The sequence below is a fragment of the Elaeis guineensis genome, chromosome 3 (assembly GCF_000442705.2).
Source record: "Elaeis guineensis isolate ETL-2024a chromosome 3, EG11, whole genome shotgun sequence".
In the NCBI taxonomy this organism is placed as follows: domain Eukaryota; kingdom Viridiplantae; phylum Streptophyta; class Magnoliopsida; order Arecales; family Arecaceae; genus Elaeis; species Elaeis guineensis.
The window spans coordinates 90433872-90454008 of NC_025995.2; the positions used below are offsets into that span (position 1 = coordinate 90433872).

The 20137-nt window shown below is 35.8% G+C and overlaps 1 protein-coding gene across 1 annotated transcript; it reads right to left on the reverse strand.

The window, feature by feature from the left end:
- Positions 1 to 2561: 2561 nt before the first annotated feature.
- LOC105042088 (subtilisin-like protease SBT1.8) lies at positions 2562 to 8425 on the reverse strand. Its single transcript, XM_010919182.4, is given in 3 exon segments — positions 2562 to 3385; positions 6656 to 6916; positions 6919 to 8425. Coding segments are annotated over 3 exon segments (2301 nt in total). The 5' UTR covers positions 8291 to 8425; the 3' UTR covers positions 2562 to 2717.
- Positions 8426 to 20137: the final 11712 nt, after the last annotated feature.

A 20137-nucleotide genomic window follows, 5' to 3' on the forward strand; every position in this document is an offset into this window, starting at 1 on the left:
GAAATTTTTTAAATCCAATTGAAATTATTATAGAATTTAATCCGGTGATGTAAGAACATATTCGACATATTAAAGATAATAAAATTCATACTTATTACCTAAGATATAATGTACAAAATGAATTGATAAATTTGCTAGCAAGTAAAATTAGAAATAAAATTATAAAAAAATTATAGAAGTAAAATATTTTTCAATAATACTTGATTGCACTCCAGATATAAGTCATCAAGAGCAAATATTTTTATATTATGATGTGTGGATATTTCATCAAATCCAATCAAAATTATAAAATATTTTTTTTAAATTCTTAAAAGTAGATGATACAATTGAAAAAGATCTTTTTGATATTATTGTAGATGAAATAAAATATATTGGACTTGATATTAATAATTTAATAAGATAGGGATATGATAATGGATCTAATATAAAGAGCAAATAGCAAGGAGTGCAAAAAAGATTTTTAGATATAAATCTTAAATCTTTTATACACCATGCAGTTGTCACAATCTAAATTTAGTACTTTATAATATGGCTAATTTTTGTACTAAAGCTATATTATTTTTTGAAGAGGTACAATGTATATATTTATTATTTTTTTTACTAAATGATAAAAAATTTTACAAGATAATCTGTTTGGTCTAACACTTAAATCATTATCACAAATATTTTAAAAAATTCGTATTAAAAGTATTAAAGCAATAAGATTCTAAGCTCCATAAATAAGAGATACTTTATTAAATTAGCAGAAGTTAGTGAAGATCCTAAAACTAAACGTGAAACTAATTGCTTAGCAATATATAAGCTTGAAAATTTTAATTTTTGTTGGGCATGATTATTTGGTATGATATATTATTTGCTGTTAATTCATTTAGCAAAAATTTACAATCAAAAGATATGCGAATTAATGTTGCTATAAAACAACTAAAAGATCTTTTTTTTTTTAAAAAAATATAGAGAAGATAGATTTGCATCCGCTATAATTTCTTCTAAAGAAATTGCATCTAAAATGACAATAGAACCTAAATTTTATGATAAATATATCATTCATAGAAAAAAATAATTTGATGAGAATGTGACAATGAAACAATAAAATCTCTTGAAGAATTATTCAGAATTATTTATTTTTTATATATAGTAAATCAAATAATTTTTTCACTCCAAAATAGATTTGAACAGTTTAAGATATATGTAAATATTTTTAATTTTCTATTTAACGATAAAAAATTAAAGTCACTAGACAATGATAGTTTGAAAAAAATTACTTTAATCTTGAATATTTTTAAAATATAATAACTACTTTGATATTGATGGTTTAAATTTTTTTCAAAGCTAAAAGTTTTAAAAAAATCTGTATAAATGAAAGATAACAATCCAATTGACATATTCAATCATATAAAAAGATTCGATTCTTTTCTAAATATATATATTACTTTTAGAATAATGTTAACAATTTCAGTAAGTGTTGCTTCAGCAAAAAAAATTTTAAATTAAAATTAATAAAATTTTACTTATGATAAACAATGTCTCAAAAAAGATTAAATGGATTAGCTATATTATCAATTGAAAAAAAAATATTAGAAGAATTGATTACAAAAATTTAATTAGGAATTTTGCATCTCAAAAAGGTAGAAAAAAAAATTATAGTAAAAAAATTACATAAATTTTAATAAAAAAAATCTTATTCTAATATTTAACTTTAGGCTTCTAAATATGTTGAGCTGCCCCAGCTTTAGGCTTCTAAATATGTTGAGCTGCCCCTGCCCGTAGATACCCTAATGAATGAGTATGTAGACAGGTGGAGTGAGAAAAAAATATCAAAGGGCTGAGCAACAGAAAGTCATGTGCCTTGTGATCCCTATGTTGGATCGGCTTCTAAGCAGCTGAACTGACTACAGGACATTGACCTCTCCTGTGCCAATGAATTTGAATTTAATTGATCTAATAAGAGTAACCTTAGCCTCTATGTCTGTTGCCACTGTGAGAAGCAACAATGCGATAATAGAAGTCCAAGAGCATCAGGATTCAATTGGTTGTCACCTGCTAGTAGGTTGGGAGACCAGATCTCTTGATAGGCATCCATCACATGGGTAGCTATAAATGAACAAGCATAATTCAACCACAGCTTTGTTTTGTTTAACAAATCAAACTATTTTTTGGTCATGGAGACAGAGAGACAAGATTAACCGAGGAATAGAATCTATGCACATACACATGCATCTTGCTCATTAGCATTTATTATACTGGATTTTCAGTAACAAAAACTTCCCACCAACAGATAGAAAATTACCAGTTTGCAATTACCTCATTCATTAAAGCATGTTATTTTACATACTGCTCACAAACAGAAAACAAAAGTAACAATTCCCAAACTTGAGCTGATGAAAAGCACTCTTTGAATGTCTAGTCATCAGCTGTCGATGAAAATGGATATGCAGCATGTGGAGAAGAGCTTACTAGGATCTTGCGATAATCTAAAACCATAACTATAATGAAGTCAGTGAAAGGCCCTTGAAGTCATCTGTATCGAGCTTGTTGATTGAGGACCAACACAACTTGGAAACTAAAGAGAAAGAGCAGCCTGGATCCATAATTCTTAGATTTGGCAATCTGAAAGGAAACATTTGGCATTCCCAGATCACCTACTTGCACAAGCAGTCTAATTATATTCAAACACGAACATGTCTTTCAACTAGTTATCATGAGAAAGCATGCCACTTTCATGACATTTGCCACATATATGAAATGGGACTTTGCACTTGGTGCTGCTCATTATTCCATGAGATCCAACCAAATGCCACGTCTGTGGGGTTTCCTTCCTTCTTTGATGTGAATATAACAGTGTACTTCAGCTTCTCTCCCACCTGTTTAAAAACAAGCTTTTTTGGTCTAACAGTCACACTCACACTGGGAGGGCCACTATATGTCAGGTTGTAGACAGAACCTGCCAGGCCAACATTTGTGAGCTCCCGGCTGTATCTTACTGGTCTACGTGACTTTCCACCAAATACGACTGAAAATGAGGGGTAGTTTAGGTTGCCCGGATCTGACAGCTTCCGTGAGCATGTGGTGTTGGGGCTTTGAGAAATGGCTTGGATGTGATCAGCTGAGTAGTCTAAAGAGCATAAGAAACCAATGTAGTCTTCGGTAGCAATGTCATAGACGAGGCCTGGGGAGAGGGCCTTCTGTGGATTCACATAGCCAGAACCATAAGCCCATGGGTTTGCATTTGAGCCTCCAGCAGCATCAAGGAGGGGGGATCCAGTGTTGTCAACAGTATATGCAGAGGTCATGAGGGCAGACTTGATGGCACTCGGGCTCCATTCAGGGTGTGCAGCCTTGAGCAATGCCACAACCCCACTGATGTGTGGGCATGACATAGATGTTCCTGAACATATAGTAAATGGATCATAAAAAGAACAGCTAAATTAGAATGAAATAATTTTTTGACGGGAAATTGGATATGAACTAATAACAAACTATGTCAACTAAAAACAATGGAAATCCACTTCATAGACAACCTTGACATGAGATAATGCTGAAGGTTTATCCAGTCATTGATAAATGCACTAAACATCATTAGTATCCCTTTGTTTGACTGTGTTAGCATGACAAGGGAATATGTCATCCTATTCACTCTTTAAGTTCATAAAGCCTGACTATATGCACAGATGCATACACAGATGTATGTACATACGTACATATATATGTACATGTATGTATGTACATTTGCATGCACCACCCCTTTTTCTTTGCTATCATCACATCCATTGTTCACATATGTTTAAGATGTTATCTTAGCTTGCTTTCAAATAAGATTATGTTCTTTGTCATTCACAACTTCTCAATGTGCTGCATGATTATGATACTGAAGCCATGCTGATAAGCCTTATCTATTACCTCAAATTTATTTCCTTCAGAAAAGACTTTTGATAACCCATCCGAACCAAGTCCTGTCCCCACTTCTTGGCAGGAACAGCTCAGGTTTTGCTTGAATAAATACTAATGGTCCTCAACAATAGTTACTGTTGACCACTCATGCTGTATGGGTGATTCTCAAAATATCCAATTGCTGTCTGCCACCTACTCTAAAGAAGTTAAACTACGGCTTTACCTGGAACTACAAAGACTACAGAAATCCTTTGTCTTTGACCTACTTTAAAAAATTAAATGACCAATCACAAAGAAGAGAAGTGAAATGAAACAAAATAAGACCATAATACAGCTGGTAGTTTGTGGCAGGGACATTTATCTGTTCCTCAGTCATGTTACAGTGCTAGCCTGATAGGATCACTATTCACAGCATTTGTGTGCCCAGTGGGACTCTGCATTTTGATAATGTTATTTCTTTAACCAACCAAACGCCATTTCTGTTATAATTTCCATTCTCGATGCAAGTCCATATGCAACTCTTATTACTGTAAACTGATGCACTTCTTGATTCAGATAATTTCTACATTCTAGATGGTGTTGGTCCAGGATGTGCCAAGTTTGTCGCATCAGCCACCTCTCACAAATCTCAAATTGATATTGTTAGTTTTTCTACATGCTTCACTTCCAAATGATGCTAACTGAACTGGATAACATGTTTCCTATAACACAAAACTATTATAACTGATGCTTCACCAAATGTTGTGGATGCTCCAGATCCTAGGTGTATTAAGCACTTGAGTACCGAATATGGATGTGGATATGATCATTCTACCAATGTCATTACTGTCTACAATGCAAGCATGGCGATGGAGTGGTAAAGTTCAGAAATGCTTTGATTACTTCTTTCATGTGTTGTTGGCAAATGTTGATTCATTTCTGTTCAATTGACATGCATTGCATTAACCTATCAAACAGTCACCTTTCTCCAAATTCTGATGGCGATGAGTCAACTTGTTCACAAATCACTTCATTTCTGATTTTCATATTACTAGAGAACAAACTTGCAAACTATTGTTTCTTTTTAATATCAACCATAGTGAAAATTAAAATGTTCATTTAAGGTTGTTTCACCAGAGTGAAACATAAAGTATGTTTGCTGTGAAACTCTTAAACTCCCTTCAAACAGTAGTTGTGAGGACCGGATTTGTTTTGGCCATTCCTTTAATTCGAAAAGTTATAGCCAAACCTTTAATTCTTGAACCTCACTCTTGTTTGTTAGACCTTGAGATTTAAGAATGGAACATTCCCCTAGATTTAAGAGTGTAACATTCCCTTGTTCTTGGCTTTAGCCCAATCCAATTACACTAGTGTATCTGAGCAATCAATGAGGTTCACATGATCTGCCTGCACATTAAAATCTCTTCATGTTTGCTTAAATTCTACATGCGCCAAATCAAAATATTCATTCAAGGTCATATCACAAGAAAAAGTGACCTTCCATAGGCAAAACAACACTATTTTAACCGGAAAATAATATATCTTTGAATTGAAGCACTAACAACTACCCTAAAAGAGCAAAATACTTGTATAATTTGAGTTTATGATTTTCATCTCAAAGTGGAAAGCAAAAAGCCATGTTCAAGGTTTAAAGTGCGGGTTATGCCTATATTTTAATTTTGTTGGGAATTGAAAATTTTCATTCATTTTCCACTAAGATCAAAATCGAAGTATCCATTTAAGGTTGTCTCACCTCAAAGGGTGATATTCTCAGCAAAATAATGCTGGTTCAAGTGAAAAAATAATTATATCTTTGCTTTGAAGCTTCTGAAACTAAGCTGAAGCGGTCCAAAACTTGTCAAGTTTGCTCTTCTGGGCTTTAGTTTCACATTGGAAAGCAAAGAACTATGTCCAAGGTTTATGTGTTCAGTTTTGGTCTATATTTGAATTAGTTCTGAATCAAAAGATTCTTGTTCACTTCCAGTTGAAATCCAGCATTGCGAAAATCAAAATGCCCATTTAAGGCAGTCCCCTGAAAGTTAACATTTTTTGGCAAAAAAATACTTTTCTTTCCTTTCCTTTTTTTTTTTTTTTTTTCTGATGAAAGCAAAACAACACTTTTCAAGTGAAACATAATGCCTTTGCTTTAAAACAATCAAATCACTCCAATACTAGCATTGGGAATTTGAAAACTTTTCATGGGACTAAGAACAATCATATTATGTCATGAAATATAGAGCACCGCAATTGGATTGCAATAAAACAATTCAAGGAAAAAGCAACAAAGAAAAGGAAAATAAAGAGGATGAATTTGGCCTTCAAACTTTTGCATTCCTGTCATAATTTAGCAAGACCGAAATCACACCAATTCCTTATGAAAGCAAGAGAATTTCTGAAAAGCATCATCTATTTATAAAAAAGCTAGCAATATACTTACTGATTGCCCGCTAGACACTTCTAGTATCAGGAGAAAAGCCAAACAACATGCCATCTGTTTTGTAACTAAGAGGCTAAACTGAAAGACCACAATTTGGTGAACCAGGAGGAAAAAGCAAATGGGTATTTAGTAGAAGTAAGAAACTTAACAAATAATTTGTTGCCAAAATACAGAAAGGAGTAATTCTCCAGTTGGGTGGTTAGAAAGTTGGAATTATATAATGAAGATGAGCTACAGAGAACTTTTAATATTTTCAGCACAAACATTGAAATGGTTCCAATTTTTACTGAGAAATAAAGAATTATGAGCGGAAACGATATATATCAACCAGCAGATAGATATTAAAATTACCTGACATAATGTTGAACTCAGGTCTGCGCTCATCCTTCACCAATCCAGTAGGTCCAATCGCCTTAGACCAAGCAGCCAATATGTTTACTCCGGGTCCAATGACATCCGGCTTAAGCAACTGCGGCACCACCATGTTTGGCCCTCTGGAGCTGAACGCCGCCACCACCGGCGACGGGTGCACATGAATCACAGTTCCTCCAAAGCTCAGCACTCCCATGGGGTTGGGATCCGACTGCACATATTCTCTGATGAGATCCCCACCCTTCGCCCCACCGCCACCGCAGGCAGCAAGTGACTGTCCGCAACAAGCTCCTCCCCATTGGCTGCTGCATTTGCCAGTATCATTCCCACCCCGCCGGCCTCCTTCACCACCTCCCCCTTCTCCACCCGCGCATTGATCCCGCGATCGCAGAACACCACCTTTCCCTTCACCTCCGCCGGGTCCAAGGTCCCGGGCAAGCATAGTTTGCTCGAATTGCTCCCGACCTGCACACCCTTCCCATACACAATAGGAATCATTGTCTTCCCCAACCCCTCCCCGCTGTAAAGCGACACTCCGGTGTGTCGCTTGCCGTCACCCAGCTCGGCGTAGGCCGGGAAATCCCGGTCCAGAGTGCCGGCACCGATCGTGGCGATCCACGGGGCGGTGTTGGTGAGGGAGGAGCGGGAGGGTCCGCTGTTCCCCGCGGAGCAGGCGGCGAAGATGCCGCGCTGCACCGCGGAGAATGTTCCCATGGCGATCGGGTCCCGCGAGTAGGGCGCGGACCCGCCGCCGAGGGAGAGGGAGAGGATGTCGACGCCATCCTCGATGGCCTGGTCTATCCCGGCGAGGATATCCGAGCCGTAGCAGCCGTTGGTCCAGCAGACCTTGTAGGCCGCCACGCGGGCCCCCGGCGCCATGCCCCGGGCGGTGCCCTGGGCGTAGCCGAGCAGGCTGGCCTTAGCCACGGGGGCTCCCGCGGCTGTGGATGCTGTATGGGTCCCATGGCCCTCCCGGTCCCGAGGGGAGGCGCGCTCCCCCTCCGCATCCCCTCGGGCGGCGCGGAAGCCGCGGGAGAAGCTGCGGGCGCCGACGAGCTTGCGGTTGCAGAGGGATGGGGTGAAGTCGGGGCCGGACTCGCAGGCGCCGCGCCAGCGAGAGGGGACCGGCGTTAGGCCGGCGTCGGAGAAGCTAGGGGACTCCGGCCAGACGCCGGTGTCGAGCACGCCGATGATGACATCTCCGTCGCCGCCACCTGCGGTGGCAAAGGTGTGGTGGCGGGAGGAGGAAGGGGGCCAAGGGGGGAGGCCCAGGAAGAGCGGGGAGCGGGTGGTGTGGAGAGAGTAGAGGGGATCTGGTTGGAGGTAGAGAACAGCAGGCGAGCGGCGGAGGAGGGGGAGGTGGTGGGGGAGGAGGTGGGCGGCGAAGCCGTGGAAGGCGGCGGAGTAAGCGTAGAGGAGGTGGCGAGAGGGATCGATGGAGAGGGACTGGAGGTGGGCCTCGTACCACAGAGCGTGGGTCGGGTGGGCCGAGGGTTTGTGGGCCGGTTTCATGTAGACGATGTAAGTCTGGTTACAGGAAACTAGAGTTGGTGCCAAGGAAGTGAGGAAGAGCAGGAGAAGAAGAAGAACGGTGTGGAGAAGCTTGGACCCCATCGCGGTTGGAAAAGAGAAGAAGGGAGATGGAGGATGGAGAGGGAAGGAGGGAGGACTTCAGAAGAGGTTTTGGTTTGGTTAGTTAGAATAGGTTTGGAAGAAGGAAGGTGTTGAATGAAATGGGTGTTGGTTCAAATATAAGAAGGTCGAGAGAGAGAGAGAGGACGGAGTAGGCCTGGGTAACGCGTTCTTCATGTCAGATGTGGTTGCTGGGAGGAGGATGGAGAAAGGTTAAGAAGAGCGGATGTACTTTAAAACATAAAGAAGTTGTCCATAGGGAGGATGAAATGGGTCCCTCTCTGGAGGAAAGAACTCAATGGGAAGAAAGAGAGAGAGAGGGAGAGATAAATAGAAGGGGGAGAGAGAGATGATCACAGTCTGATTATTATCTCATTAATGTAAGAAGCTTTGAAAGGTAAAAGCCAAATTAATTGAGAGAGAGAGTAATTATGGGAATGCTTCTGGAGATACGAATTTGGAGTTTTGGAAACGTTTAAGAGGGAATACCAGAATGGATTTGTAGTGTAGCAAAGATACTGGGAGAGAAAGCAGGGGAGGTAGAAACTGGGGAAGGGAAAAGAGGAATGTGTTGCGCTGAATTCAGAGAACTAAGTTCATGTTAATATTAAATTGAGTTAGTTTAGAGCAGAGGGAGACAACTTGATGCTCATGTCTTGGCCCCATAATGTCATAATGTGATCTCTCTCGAGTGGAGTGTCAACAACAGTCAAAAGAAGGGACATAAATGATAGGTTATGGACCAAATCCAAACTAGTCTGAACTTGCGCTGGCCTGAGAAAGAGAGGGCATCTATGAACATTAACATTTAGATTTATTATATTTGCACGAATGCCACTACATTCTTTATTACCCTCATCAGCATGAACCATGAGATTTGAACACTATTGGAAAATTTAGCTGCAAGATCCCTCCACATCTTGACCATCAAGCCCCTGAATTTAAATAGCTCTTGCCTACCATCAAAACAATTAGAGACTTAGAGTTGATTCAGGTGATGCAAGTGGTAATATCGAACGTAAACATATAGTAATTTTGTGAAAAAAATGAAAAAGGCAGACATAGAAATTGAAAGGACAATTTGAAATTAACGTAATAGTGGGGTTGCTTAAGGGTGAAGTCATATTCAAAAGTCCGCATTTATCCAGTATAGTTGAAATTGTGTACTCCCAAACTATTAAATAACTATTAACTGGAAAAAGCTATCCAACACTAACTTAGATGTGAAGCAAGTCCATAAGACTACAAATGGCCCATGATACCAAATGAATAGTTTAAAATTAATATAAAAGTGGAGTCACTTGGAGATTAAGTCAACATGATTGAAATTAGTGTCGCACTTCAAAACTGTTGAACATATTAATAATTCAAGAAAGCAAATAGGTGTGGATCCAATTAAATGTACTAAATTCGATCCAAAATCATAAAGATGTGGATCCAATGTTAGTTATTTATGTTTAAACACTCTAAGTCTTGACCAAAGAATTGTATCAATTAATTGAAATAAATATGATAATGATATCAGTATCAAAAATATAAATTGATTAGCAAAATTCAAGAAAAACATTGCTATGTAACTTGTCTTCTTATTATTGAGAAGAATACCACTTTTTGGTTTCGATTCACACTAGGTAATAAACCAGTGTAACTTCTTCTCAATCTTAAATCCAAAACATTATCTATCGTTTTGCATGTTTTACAAAATTTTGCTAGGAGAAGTAATTGGATAAACATCAAAGCAAGTTTGCTATGCCATTGCACATCATGTTTTGCATTTCTCAATATCAACAAAGTATCATTGTTCTGATGTTTAATATCATTATATGAAGTCTGAGACCTAAAACATATTGAGATTGAAGGATAGAGATATAAAGAAAAACTGATCGAGATATCAAACAAACTAGAAGTTTGTTTGCATGCTAAGGCCCAAACTATAAATATTATTTGTCAAGCGGGAAAAGTTTTGACAAAAAAATAGAAATGACTAGGAAGAATTGGATGAGCTGTGTCCCTAGGAGATTATATTCATTAATTATACATGGAGTGCCCAAACAAGCCTTTAATATTGAGATTAGGCTTGCTATACATGGTTGAGATATTTAAATTATAAGACCTTATAAGGTTTCCATGTAAATAGAGTCTTTGATTGAGGCATTTGAGCAGTTGAAGGTGGTCAAGATTTGTTCTTCCCCTTCCCCTTGTGACATGCTCTTTGGAAGCAAGCGTCACGCCAACAATGGATGAGTTTTCTCGGCGCGACCGATCGAAACCGTCAAAAAGCTCACATGGCAATTTGCTCGTGGTGGGCCCACCAGATCCCACACCGGACCCCACGGCCCACGAGAGCGGCAAGTCATGGCAGCATTAGAAAGCACCTCGACCTTTAAAAAATATGAATTGTTACCAAAAAATATTGTGACGATACACCCTCCTCTCCATTTTAACGGCTAAATTGAGTCGTCCACTTGGCCTTTATTTCTTGCGTCAATAGGCTCGAATAGGCCTAAATGTCTGAAGACTATAACTTGGATTTTCTGTCTAAAGATTTACATATTTCAAATTTTTATTATAAAAGAAGAAACAAGACATGGAATTTGAAATCAGAATTTCAAGACCATAAAAACCACTCTTGGGTATCTTTTGGGTCCTCTTTTTTCGATAAATTCTGTCACGTGGAATCAATAATAACGGTAGATGAGTTTGTGCCATGCCCATGCCTGTGCTACTGCTCCCACAAGTGGGCATCACACAAATTAGTTAATGGGAATCCATAGTAGAAGATGATTTAGATGTTCATTACAACAATAATCTCAGTCATAAAACCGTGATGAAGTCAAGAATATGTACCACATAGTACAATCAGAAATGATTAACTAAACCAAGCACAACAGCACAGGTAATTGCAGCAATAGGCAAGGTCAAAACCAAGTCCCAATTATTTTTCCCTAAAGCCCATTCGGTCCACCTCACTTTTGAACGCAACGGCTAGTCCATCCAAGGGTAAGGTGGTCCCTATCTAACAATAGTTATAATATAGGCACTAGGAAGTTGGTGAAGCACTGAAGCTCGTAAGCATGCGAATGGAGCCCATATTAATAAATGTGGGTACGGCCCAACAATAAAAGTATAAAACCATCACCCTCCCACTGCCAGAGCAGAGCGAGTTAGTGCCATCCAACGCCACTTTTTAAATAAAGTGGCCTCTCAAGGGTTATTGGTTGGTGGAGTCACAGGCCCCGTCACTAACTACCGTAACACACATGGGGATTCAAGTGCCCCTTCGGCTCTTCCTTTAAAAAAAAGTTTGCTCCTTTTACCCAAAAAAAAAAAAAAAAAGTTTGCTCAATACAATGGCGTGCGACCCATGCGTTTGTGCCATGTCTCAGTGACATGATCATGATGTTGGAATGGCCTAACTCGAATGCCTAATGGCTAACCTTTAGTGCACTCTCCCAGTCAACTGGAATTATTACGGGGCTTTAGCTCCTTTTGTTCCATGCTTTGCATTTTCCACTTGCCACTAATGATGTTCAACTAGCCCTCCCTCCAAGAAATCATTAGATAGACTTAATTTACAATAAAATTTATAGACTAAGTCTATCAAAAAAATACCACAGCAGTTATAATCATCTCAATATATCTGTTTAATAGAAAAAAAAAATACCATGACATTTTTTTTGTTGGCTTAGTCTACAACATTCATTGTGCAACCAAAAACAAACATGTACGACTAAAAAAGAGAAACATGGTTGGATTAGTCCACCAGCTCAGTAGTGAATTTGGTCCAACAAAAAATCTTTCCAACACAAGATATATATTTTCATTTTTTTTAAGTGGCCTAATTAATCAAGTTTGTTGACCATTAGAAATTAAGTCCATCTATCCGCAATTTTGGGACAATATATTTTATTATAGAGGTTATCCACCATCCGATCCGACATGCCCTCTTCAGATTACAATCAAACACTCGCCGATGGGGCAACCTCAGATACCGAAAAAAGATTTGAGAAATCAAGATGAAGTAATTTTATGTCATTGGCTTTTTTCCGACCTTCTAATCATATATTTATCGACTCCAAAGTCAGAATCCTACCAACGATGAAGAACAAGATCTGATGACCCACCGGAGCGCTGACCTAAAACAAAATCTCAGCTTAACACTGGTCTCGGGACACCGATCTATTCATCCATGTGGACAATTCTTGGAATCTTCCAACAAATTTTAGAATATGAATATGATCCATGATTGATACTTATGACTAACAATTCTGATTTGCAAGTTAGTAGGCTTATCTCCAGCCTCAACAGCCCGACAGATTTAGACCTAATGGTTTGAGGAACTAGGGCTTAACGGCATAACAACTTATAACTTCACCTCTATATAAGGAGGTAAAAGAAGGATCCTCGAATAAGCTCAACACCGGTCTATGCTCTTGCTCACTCTCCCTCTCACACTCTCTTTTCTCTACTATTTTCAAGCTCCGACTGACTTAGATATCGGAGAATCTCCCATCAGAGAGCCTTTGGTGAGACTGAAATTCTGTTGTAGGTTTTCTTTGACGTCTCAGCTCTCGGGTCGGTGCCAAATTTTTGGATCGGAAGAAGTCCGACCTTAGCTCCATCCACTTTGAATCAAAGTCTTGCAGCAACATTTCTGATTCCCCATGTGATATTGTACAATTATCAATTGGTAACAGAGAGCAACTCTTATCGGGTTTTTAATTAGATGCTCCAATATGCGACATCCAATAAAGACCTTTTTATTGAGGATGGAAGATGCGTTTTAAGATCAACGTTAGAAGGGATATTCATACGGTCGGCAACACCTATGGAGAATACAAACAATACAAGACCAAAAAAATTGGGGTTCTGCATTCAATGGCTTCTTTCTTTGCTTCCACTTTCCTTTGTCTGCGCTCCTTGACCAAATAAGTAAGTTCAGGTTTTATTTCCTGACCATTTAAGAGATATCATCCACAGTGTGTGAATAGGACGTCCAAAGAACACCAGATGCAGGTGTTGACCACCAAAAAGGAAAACCATCCACTGAATTCTTGATGATGGACACCAGCCACCAACAAGCACAACTGCAGATATCTGGATGATATTAAACTGAGGTGTTGCTGCATGCGCTCTGGGTAATCATCATGACGAAGGCAAATCCCCAAAGATCAGTAATCCATAAAAAACACATCAATTCGGTCGTTCTAGTCACAATTCACTTGACAGCAGCTCCATTGGCTGAAGATTGCAAAATAGTTACAATCGTTCAAGCAACCTCATGGCAAGAGATCTTATGTCCAGATTCAAAACAGCAAGTCATGTTGTTGCAGTTGTTTATTCCTCAGCTTATTTTAACTTTGATCTATTCATAGTTCCAACTCGCTGAAGTTCTTGGGCATTGGATAGCAGTGACCTGGGTTCAATTCCACCCTTGCCACTGTGTTGGCTGGATTTGCTCTCGTCCTAGTTCTCAACCACAATGTAGGAAGAAGCATCTACACTTGCAACCAACTGGCCACATTCTCATCGAGCAGATTAAACTATAAGCCAAAACCTGAATGATGATACCAGCACTGAATCACTGTCACAATATTTTCTGATTCCCCATGCAATGGCCGATGGAATTGGAATCTTATATGCACCAAAAAGTTTTCCAGGTTCCACTCATGCGTAGCATATGAAAACAAGGATCGTACTGTTGGGGAGAATCGAAAAATAAACATTCAAAATTTTCTTAAAATTTACCTTCAAACATTTTGATTTTTTTTTAATTTTATTATTTAAATATTTTACTCTTTTTATTATCATAATTTTAATTTTTGATCATTGAGATCTTAATTATCAATGATCATATGTATTTACTTTTATTTTTATTTTTTGACTGTTGAGCTCTTTATTAAAGACTTTAACGGATCAATAAAAATTCAAACGATCGTAAATGGTCATATTGGTTGGTTATAAAAAGGTCTTCTTGGGAACTAATCTAGTAAGCCGTCCAAGAGTCTTGTCCTCTTCTTTCTAAGTTTTCTCCAATATTTCTCTTTTCTACTACAACATTTCTTTTTTTTTTCTAGAATGCTGAAAAGATTTTCATCAATCTCCTTCACGAACATGTTCGCACATGGAGGATATCAGTTGTATCTTAGAATGATATTTTTGAATATTTTTTGTATGAGAGACGAAAATATGTCTTAAAACAGTATTCGACACGCTTCACATTTGATCATTTTTTATTTTTTATTTTTTATAAGTTATTTACAATTTTTACTCTCAAAATTTTTATTAATTTTTTTAAATCATATCTGAAATTTTAAGTATAGTTGCAACACGTACAAGTATAACAGCAAACATCGTATCAAGAAACATAAATGTTCTGGAAAGAATAATGGCAAATGTAGATATATAAGACTCGATATTACACACCAAAACTCACAATATGATGCATTAACGATTCGAAAAATATTTTTTGAAAGAAACAATGATGCCCTCCATGAAATGATGCATGTCCACTGATCATCCGCGTCTTCTTTTTTTGTGGTAACCTCTGCCTCCGCCCTGTTCCCGTCTTCCTATAATTTTGCTAAAAACAAATGAAACATTCTAGATACTCCCGATGTTGAGGCAGACCACACAGATTGGTATCCGCAACTGCTGAGTCGATGAAGACGGTATCGAAACTGAATTTAGATGAGACATCTGCAGTGTACGGGCATTCAATCCATTTGCTCTTCAGAAGAATGGATGTACTTTGTGTGATCATCACAGGGTGCATGGCGGCTCTCTCGAGCCATGTTCTTCTTCTGATTCCTCTGGACCTGTACCCTATGAATTTGACAAGAAAATTGATGCAACAAGAGGCAATACAAAGGACTACAAGAGCATTGCCCTATCGCTGGCCTTCAACCACCAGCTACACAAGCTCATTTTCTTGCCGTTGGCCTCTAGGTCTTAAACCAAGAAGGAGAGGACCTTCTAAATTTCTCAGGTATATATCCATCTGCAAATTATGAAATACAACGTTCGGTAGACAAGATGGCCCGCTAGATAAATTAAGGTTACGTTCAGGAAACCGCATAGACTAAAAACAACTCAAAGAAACAGCAGTAACAAGGTAGTGTCTTTACAAACAATAGCACTTTAGTAGTTCTTGAGTTGTAATTTACAAATCAATTCTTTCTTCAACAGATCACCTCACAGAAAACCTGCCGCGCATTATAGTACGAACAGTTCCCGTTAATGTGTCGGCCCACAGGCCCGAATGGTATGTCGGCTTAATCTATCGGCCCAGTTCGCAATTCTTGACCTGGCCAGTCATTAGCAACATTAATTTTCCGCTAGTATAGCATAAAAATTGATATTTGGGCAAGAGGGACTTGGGTTGTATCGTTCGCATGAAAGAATGATTTCACTTTTTTTTTTTTTTTTTTTCAGGATGTGTTTCATTGGATCGTGCAATAGATGCTATGATATTAGTTCAAGCAGATGAAAGAGAGAGTTTAGAATGCTTTGAAAGTTGTTTGAAGCTGTTGTCACGAAAAAGAAAAAGTCTTTGTGCACGGTATGCGGTGCAATAAAATTTATATAGAGCGCACCACCCAACCACATTGGAGTACATAGCTATCGCTTTCTAACGTATATTTAATACCGTATTTAATGCTCGCATTCAACTTTTTCATTTGAAATTTGAATGATGAAGATACCTCTCATCTTCTGAAAAAATTATGACATCCTGTAATCATATTATGACATCCTGTGGTCAAATTATGACTTTCTATGCACAAAATGTCATAATTTTTTTCTAGAAGGCATAAAGAGATAAAGACATTTCCGTTATTGAAAATTTATGAATTTCTTAAATGATGAAAATAACCCTCCTTTCTTTGTGACATTCTGTGTGCAAGAAGTCATAATTTAACTGCAGAATGTCATAATATGGTCATGGAATGTCATAATTTTTTAAAAAAAAGGTATTTTCATCATTCAAAATTTTAACTGAAAAAGTGGATCTACAAGCATTAAATACACATTGGAAAGTGGTGGCTATATATCTCAATCAGATGAGTTTGTGCATTTTTTCTACACCGGATGCAGTGTATAAAGAATTACTCCATAAAAAAAAAAGATCAATCATTCTTTCGCATGAAAGGTGGAACCCCAATCCAAGCAAGAGACGCTCACAAAGATGTTATGAGAACATTGTTGATTCCTCCTTGGTTGAGGAATTTGTACAAGGATTTGAGTAAAATAAAACGTTTCTGTTGGACCAACACCACCTTGATTCGTCACAGCCACGGTATGGGAAATGAAGTTAATCGATTTTAGAAGCTTTAAAGATTAAAAAGTGCTTCTATGGAGATACGAAGGTTGATGGGAAATGAGGACCTAGAGTTCCAGCAATCTGTCCTGCAGCATTTGGATTAGCCACGTTTAAGGAATATCACAGAGAGGAAGACCATCAGTGCAGGAATCCCACCAGAAAGTTTATCTCAATATAATTTTTTAAGTTGCATTTAATAGCTGATAATCTATCCAGATTGCTAGCAATTTAAAGTGGACCTATCAAATTACTGTCTTTGGTATGCTTTTTGGGTGGCAATTTAGATTACCTTGGGGAGAGATAGCTATCCAAATTACTACTTTTTAGTAATATTGTAAAAAAAATTTTGAACAAAATTATTTCTAAAAAAAAAATCACACAAAACCCTCCCCTTATTATATATAATAATATGATATAATATATTATAATATAATATACTATTATTATATTATTATTATATTTTTATAGTAACTATATTATATTACAATAATATAGTATATGATAATATATTATAATATATTATAATACATATTATATAAATTCTATTATATATAACAATAAATTATATTTTATTATATTACATTGTGATATTATATTATTATAATATTATATTATCATATATTATTATATTATTATTATAATATATTATAATAATATATTATATTATATTAATATCTTATATTAATATAATATAGTATATAATATAATATTATTATATATCATAATATAGTATATTATATTATATTATAATAACTTATTATTATATTATCATATAATATTATATATTATATTAATATATTGTAATATATATTATATAAATATTATTCTATATAACAATATATTAATTATATTATTATATTATAATATATTGTAATATATTAATATATGAATATTATAATAATATCTTTTATTAATATAACTTGATATACAATATTATATTATTATATATAATAATATAGTATAATATATTATATTAAAATAATATAGTATATTATATTATAATAGTTTATTATAATATCATAATATAATATTATAATATACTATATTAAAATATATTATATTATATTATTTTAATTATATAAATATCATTAATATTATATTACTATATATTATTTTATTATTATAATATATTATAATAATATATATTATATTATATTATATTAATATCTTATATCAATATAATATTATTATATATAATAATGTAGTATATTATATTATATTAATTTATTATTATATTATCATTTAATATTATATATTATATTAATATATTATAATATATATTATATAAATATTATTCTATATATCAATATATTAATTATATTATTATACTATTATATTATAATATATTACAATATATTAATATATTAATATTATAATACATTATAATAATATCTTTTATTAATATAACATAATATGTAATATAATATTATTATATATAATAATATAGTATTATATATTATATTATTATATTATTAAAATAATATAATATTATATTATATATAATGATATTTATATAATTATTATAATATTTATAAATTATTATAATATAATATATTATTATTATTATAAGATTAGAAGGTATTTTAGAAATTTGATTTCATATTATCGATAATCTGATTGTCATACCAAATATGTCAATCAAGATTTTCAGTAAATTTACTGCAACATTATTTACATATTTTAAACATAGTGATCAATATTATTGATAATTTAATAATGACAATCTATCTTGGAGGTAATTTAGATCACTTTCTAAGATTGTCTGGCGATGCACCAAATGCAATCTAAGGTCAATGCGTGCAATGCCCAACCAAAAGAGCTATAGGATTGATATTTTTCCAGATTAGAGAGGCTCAATTTAGAGTTCTATGTCTATTGGGATTGAAGGAAGATCTAATCTGTCACAGTGAGTATCTTGCCTATACAATTGATTTGACCTAAAATGAAGACGATAAACCCATAATGCTAGGAGGGCACAAAATGTAAACTCCGAGCAGAGATGGCAATTAGAGCCCATCCATCTGATATGCGATCCAACCCAATCTGAATGGGTTTTATCCAACCCACTTGAAACCCAAGATTAGCATGGATTCTAGAAAAAATATTATTTGGATTAGATACAGGTAATGATATTCTCCACTCCAAATTAAAATAAATAAAGTCTCAATTCAAAGTTATAATTATTTTAGAATGTTTGTATGATGAATTTCTTATCCAACCCGATCTGATCCGATCTAACTCACCCTATCTACTTTATCCGATCTGATCCATTCCAAAATGGGTACAGGACTGGTATAAATATGAGATTTTTAATTGTAGGATAAGTATGGGTATTGGCCAACCCAATCTATTGCCATCCCTAACTTCAGGAAACTTTTCCACCGTTATATTCTGATGAAAGTGGAAGCAGTGGGCACCACCAAGTCATCTGCATAAGCACAAGACACATGATATGGATGAATAGAATTTAATTAGCGGAATCAACAAATGTTAAGGTGCCCGGAAGCAGAACGAATTCACTCGTTCAATGGTTCACAAATGGCATCACATAAGTTATTTAGGATGTTAGATACAATATCCTGGTCCTTTAACTGCATGTAGGATCCTATGTTTACAAGCATCTGTATTAGCAATTTACTTTTTACTGACATTTAATAATCAAACTTCATTATGTTACAAGTTGTATCAATCCTAATTACTCCTAAAGAAACATAATGAATCATAAATTAAATAACAAAGTAATGTGGCTTGCAATTAGTTGGTTACTAATGGACATGACTATTAGAACTATCATTATTTTTCAATTTCGAATTTATTAAGATTATTTAACATCCCGTAACTTAAATAAGAACTTAGAGTTATGAGGCTTGTTAATTATCCAAGCAAGAGTTAAACAATCCCTTAATTTTTTAAATGAACTAAATTTCACACTAGTAAACGATGGGTTAATCAAGATACAAAGAAATATTTTTCAAAAATAACAAAAATAACTTGTGATACACCTTAGAACTAACTCAGCTAACATGACACAAATGACCAATTAGAACCTACCACAAATTAGCCACGAAGTCCTCACTCTAGTCGATCAATTCGTACCACATGGCCACTCCAAAAGGCATCCAAAGATGTCTGAATCTCACCCAAATCGATTATAGCTAGCTCATAATGTGGGAACAACCTTTATAACCATGAAATCCATATATTCCCACCTCCTAGATATATGAGTAGTTGTCCTTGACAGCCTCCATTGCATGTCCAAAGGTTCCGATCATGACAGGCTCTGACCTTTTCTATATAAAGCACTCCTTGAGGGTCCTCCAGGTAGGTCCAACTAAGTTTGATCTAGTTCTAGGTTGATTTCTTATTAGGGATAGAGCCGAACAGAGACTCTTTCTCTTCTCTTCCTCATATACACATTGACATATAGACCTTGGATCTCTCTTTCTTTGCTTTCTTCTACTCAAAGCCTCCTCTGCTCTTCTAAGATAGTTTGACTTAGGCGTCAAAGG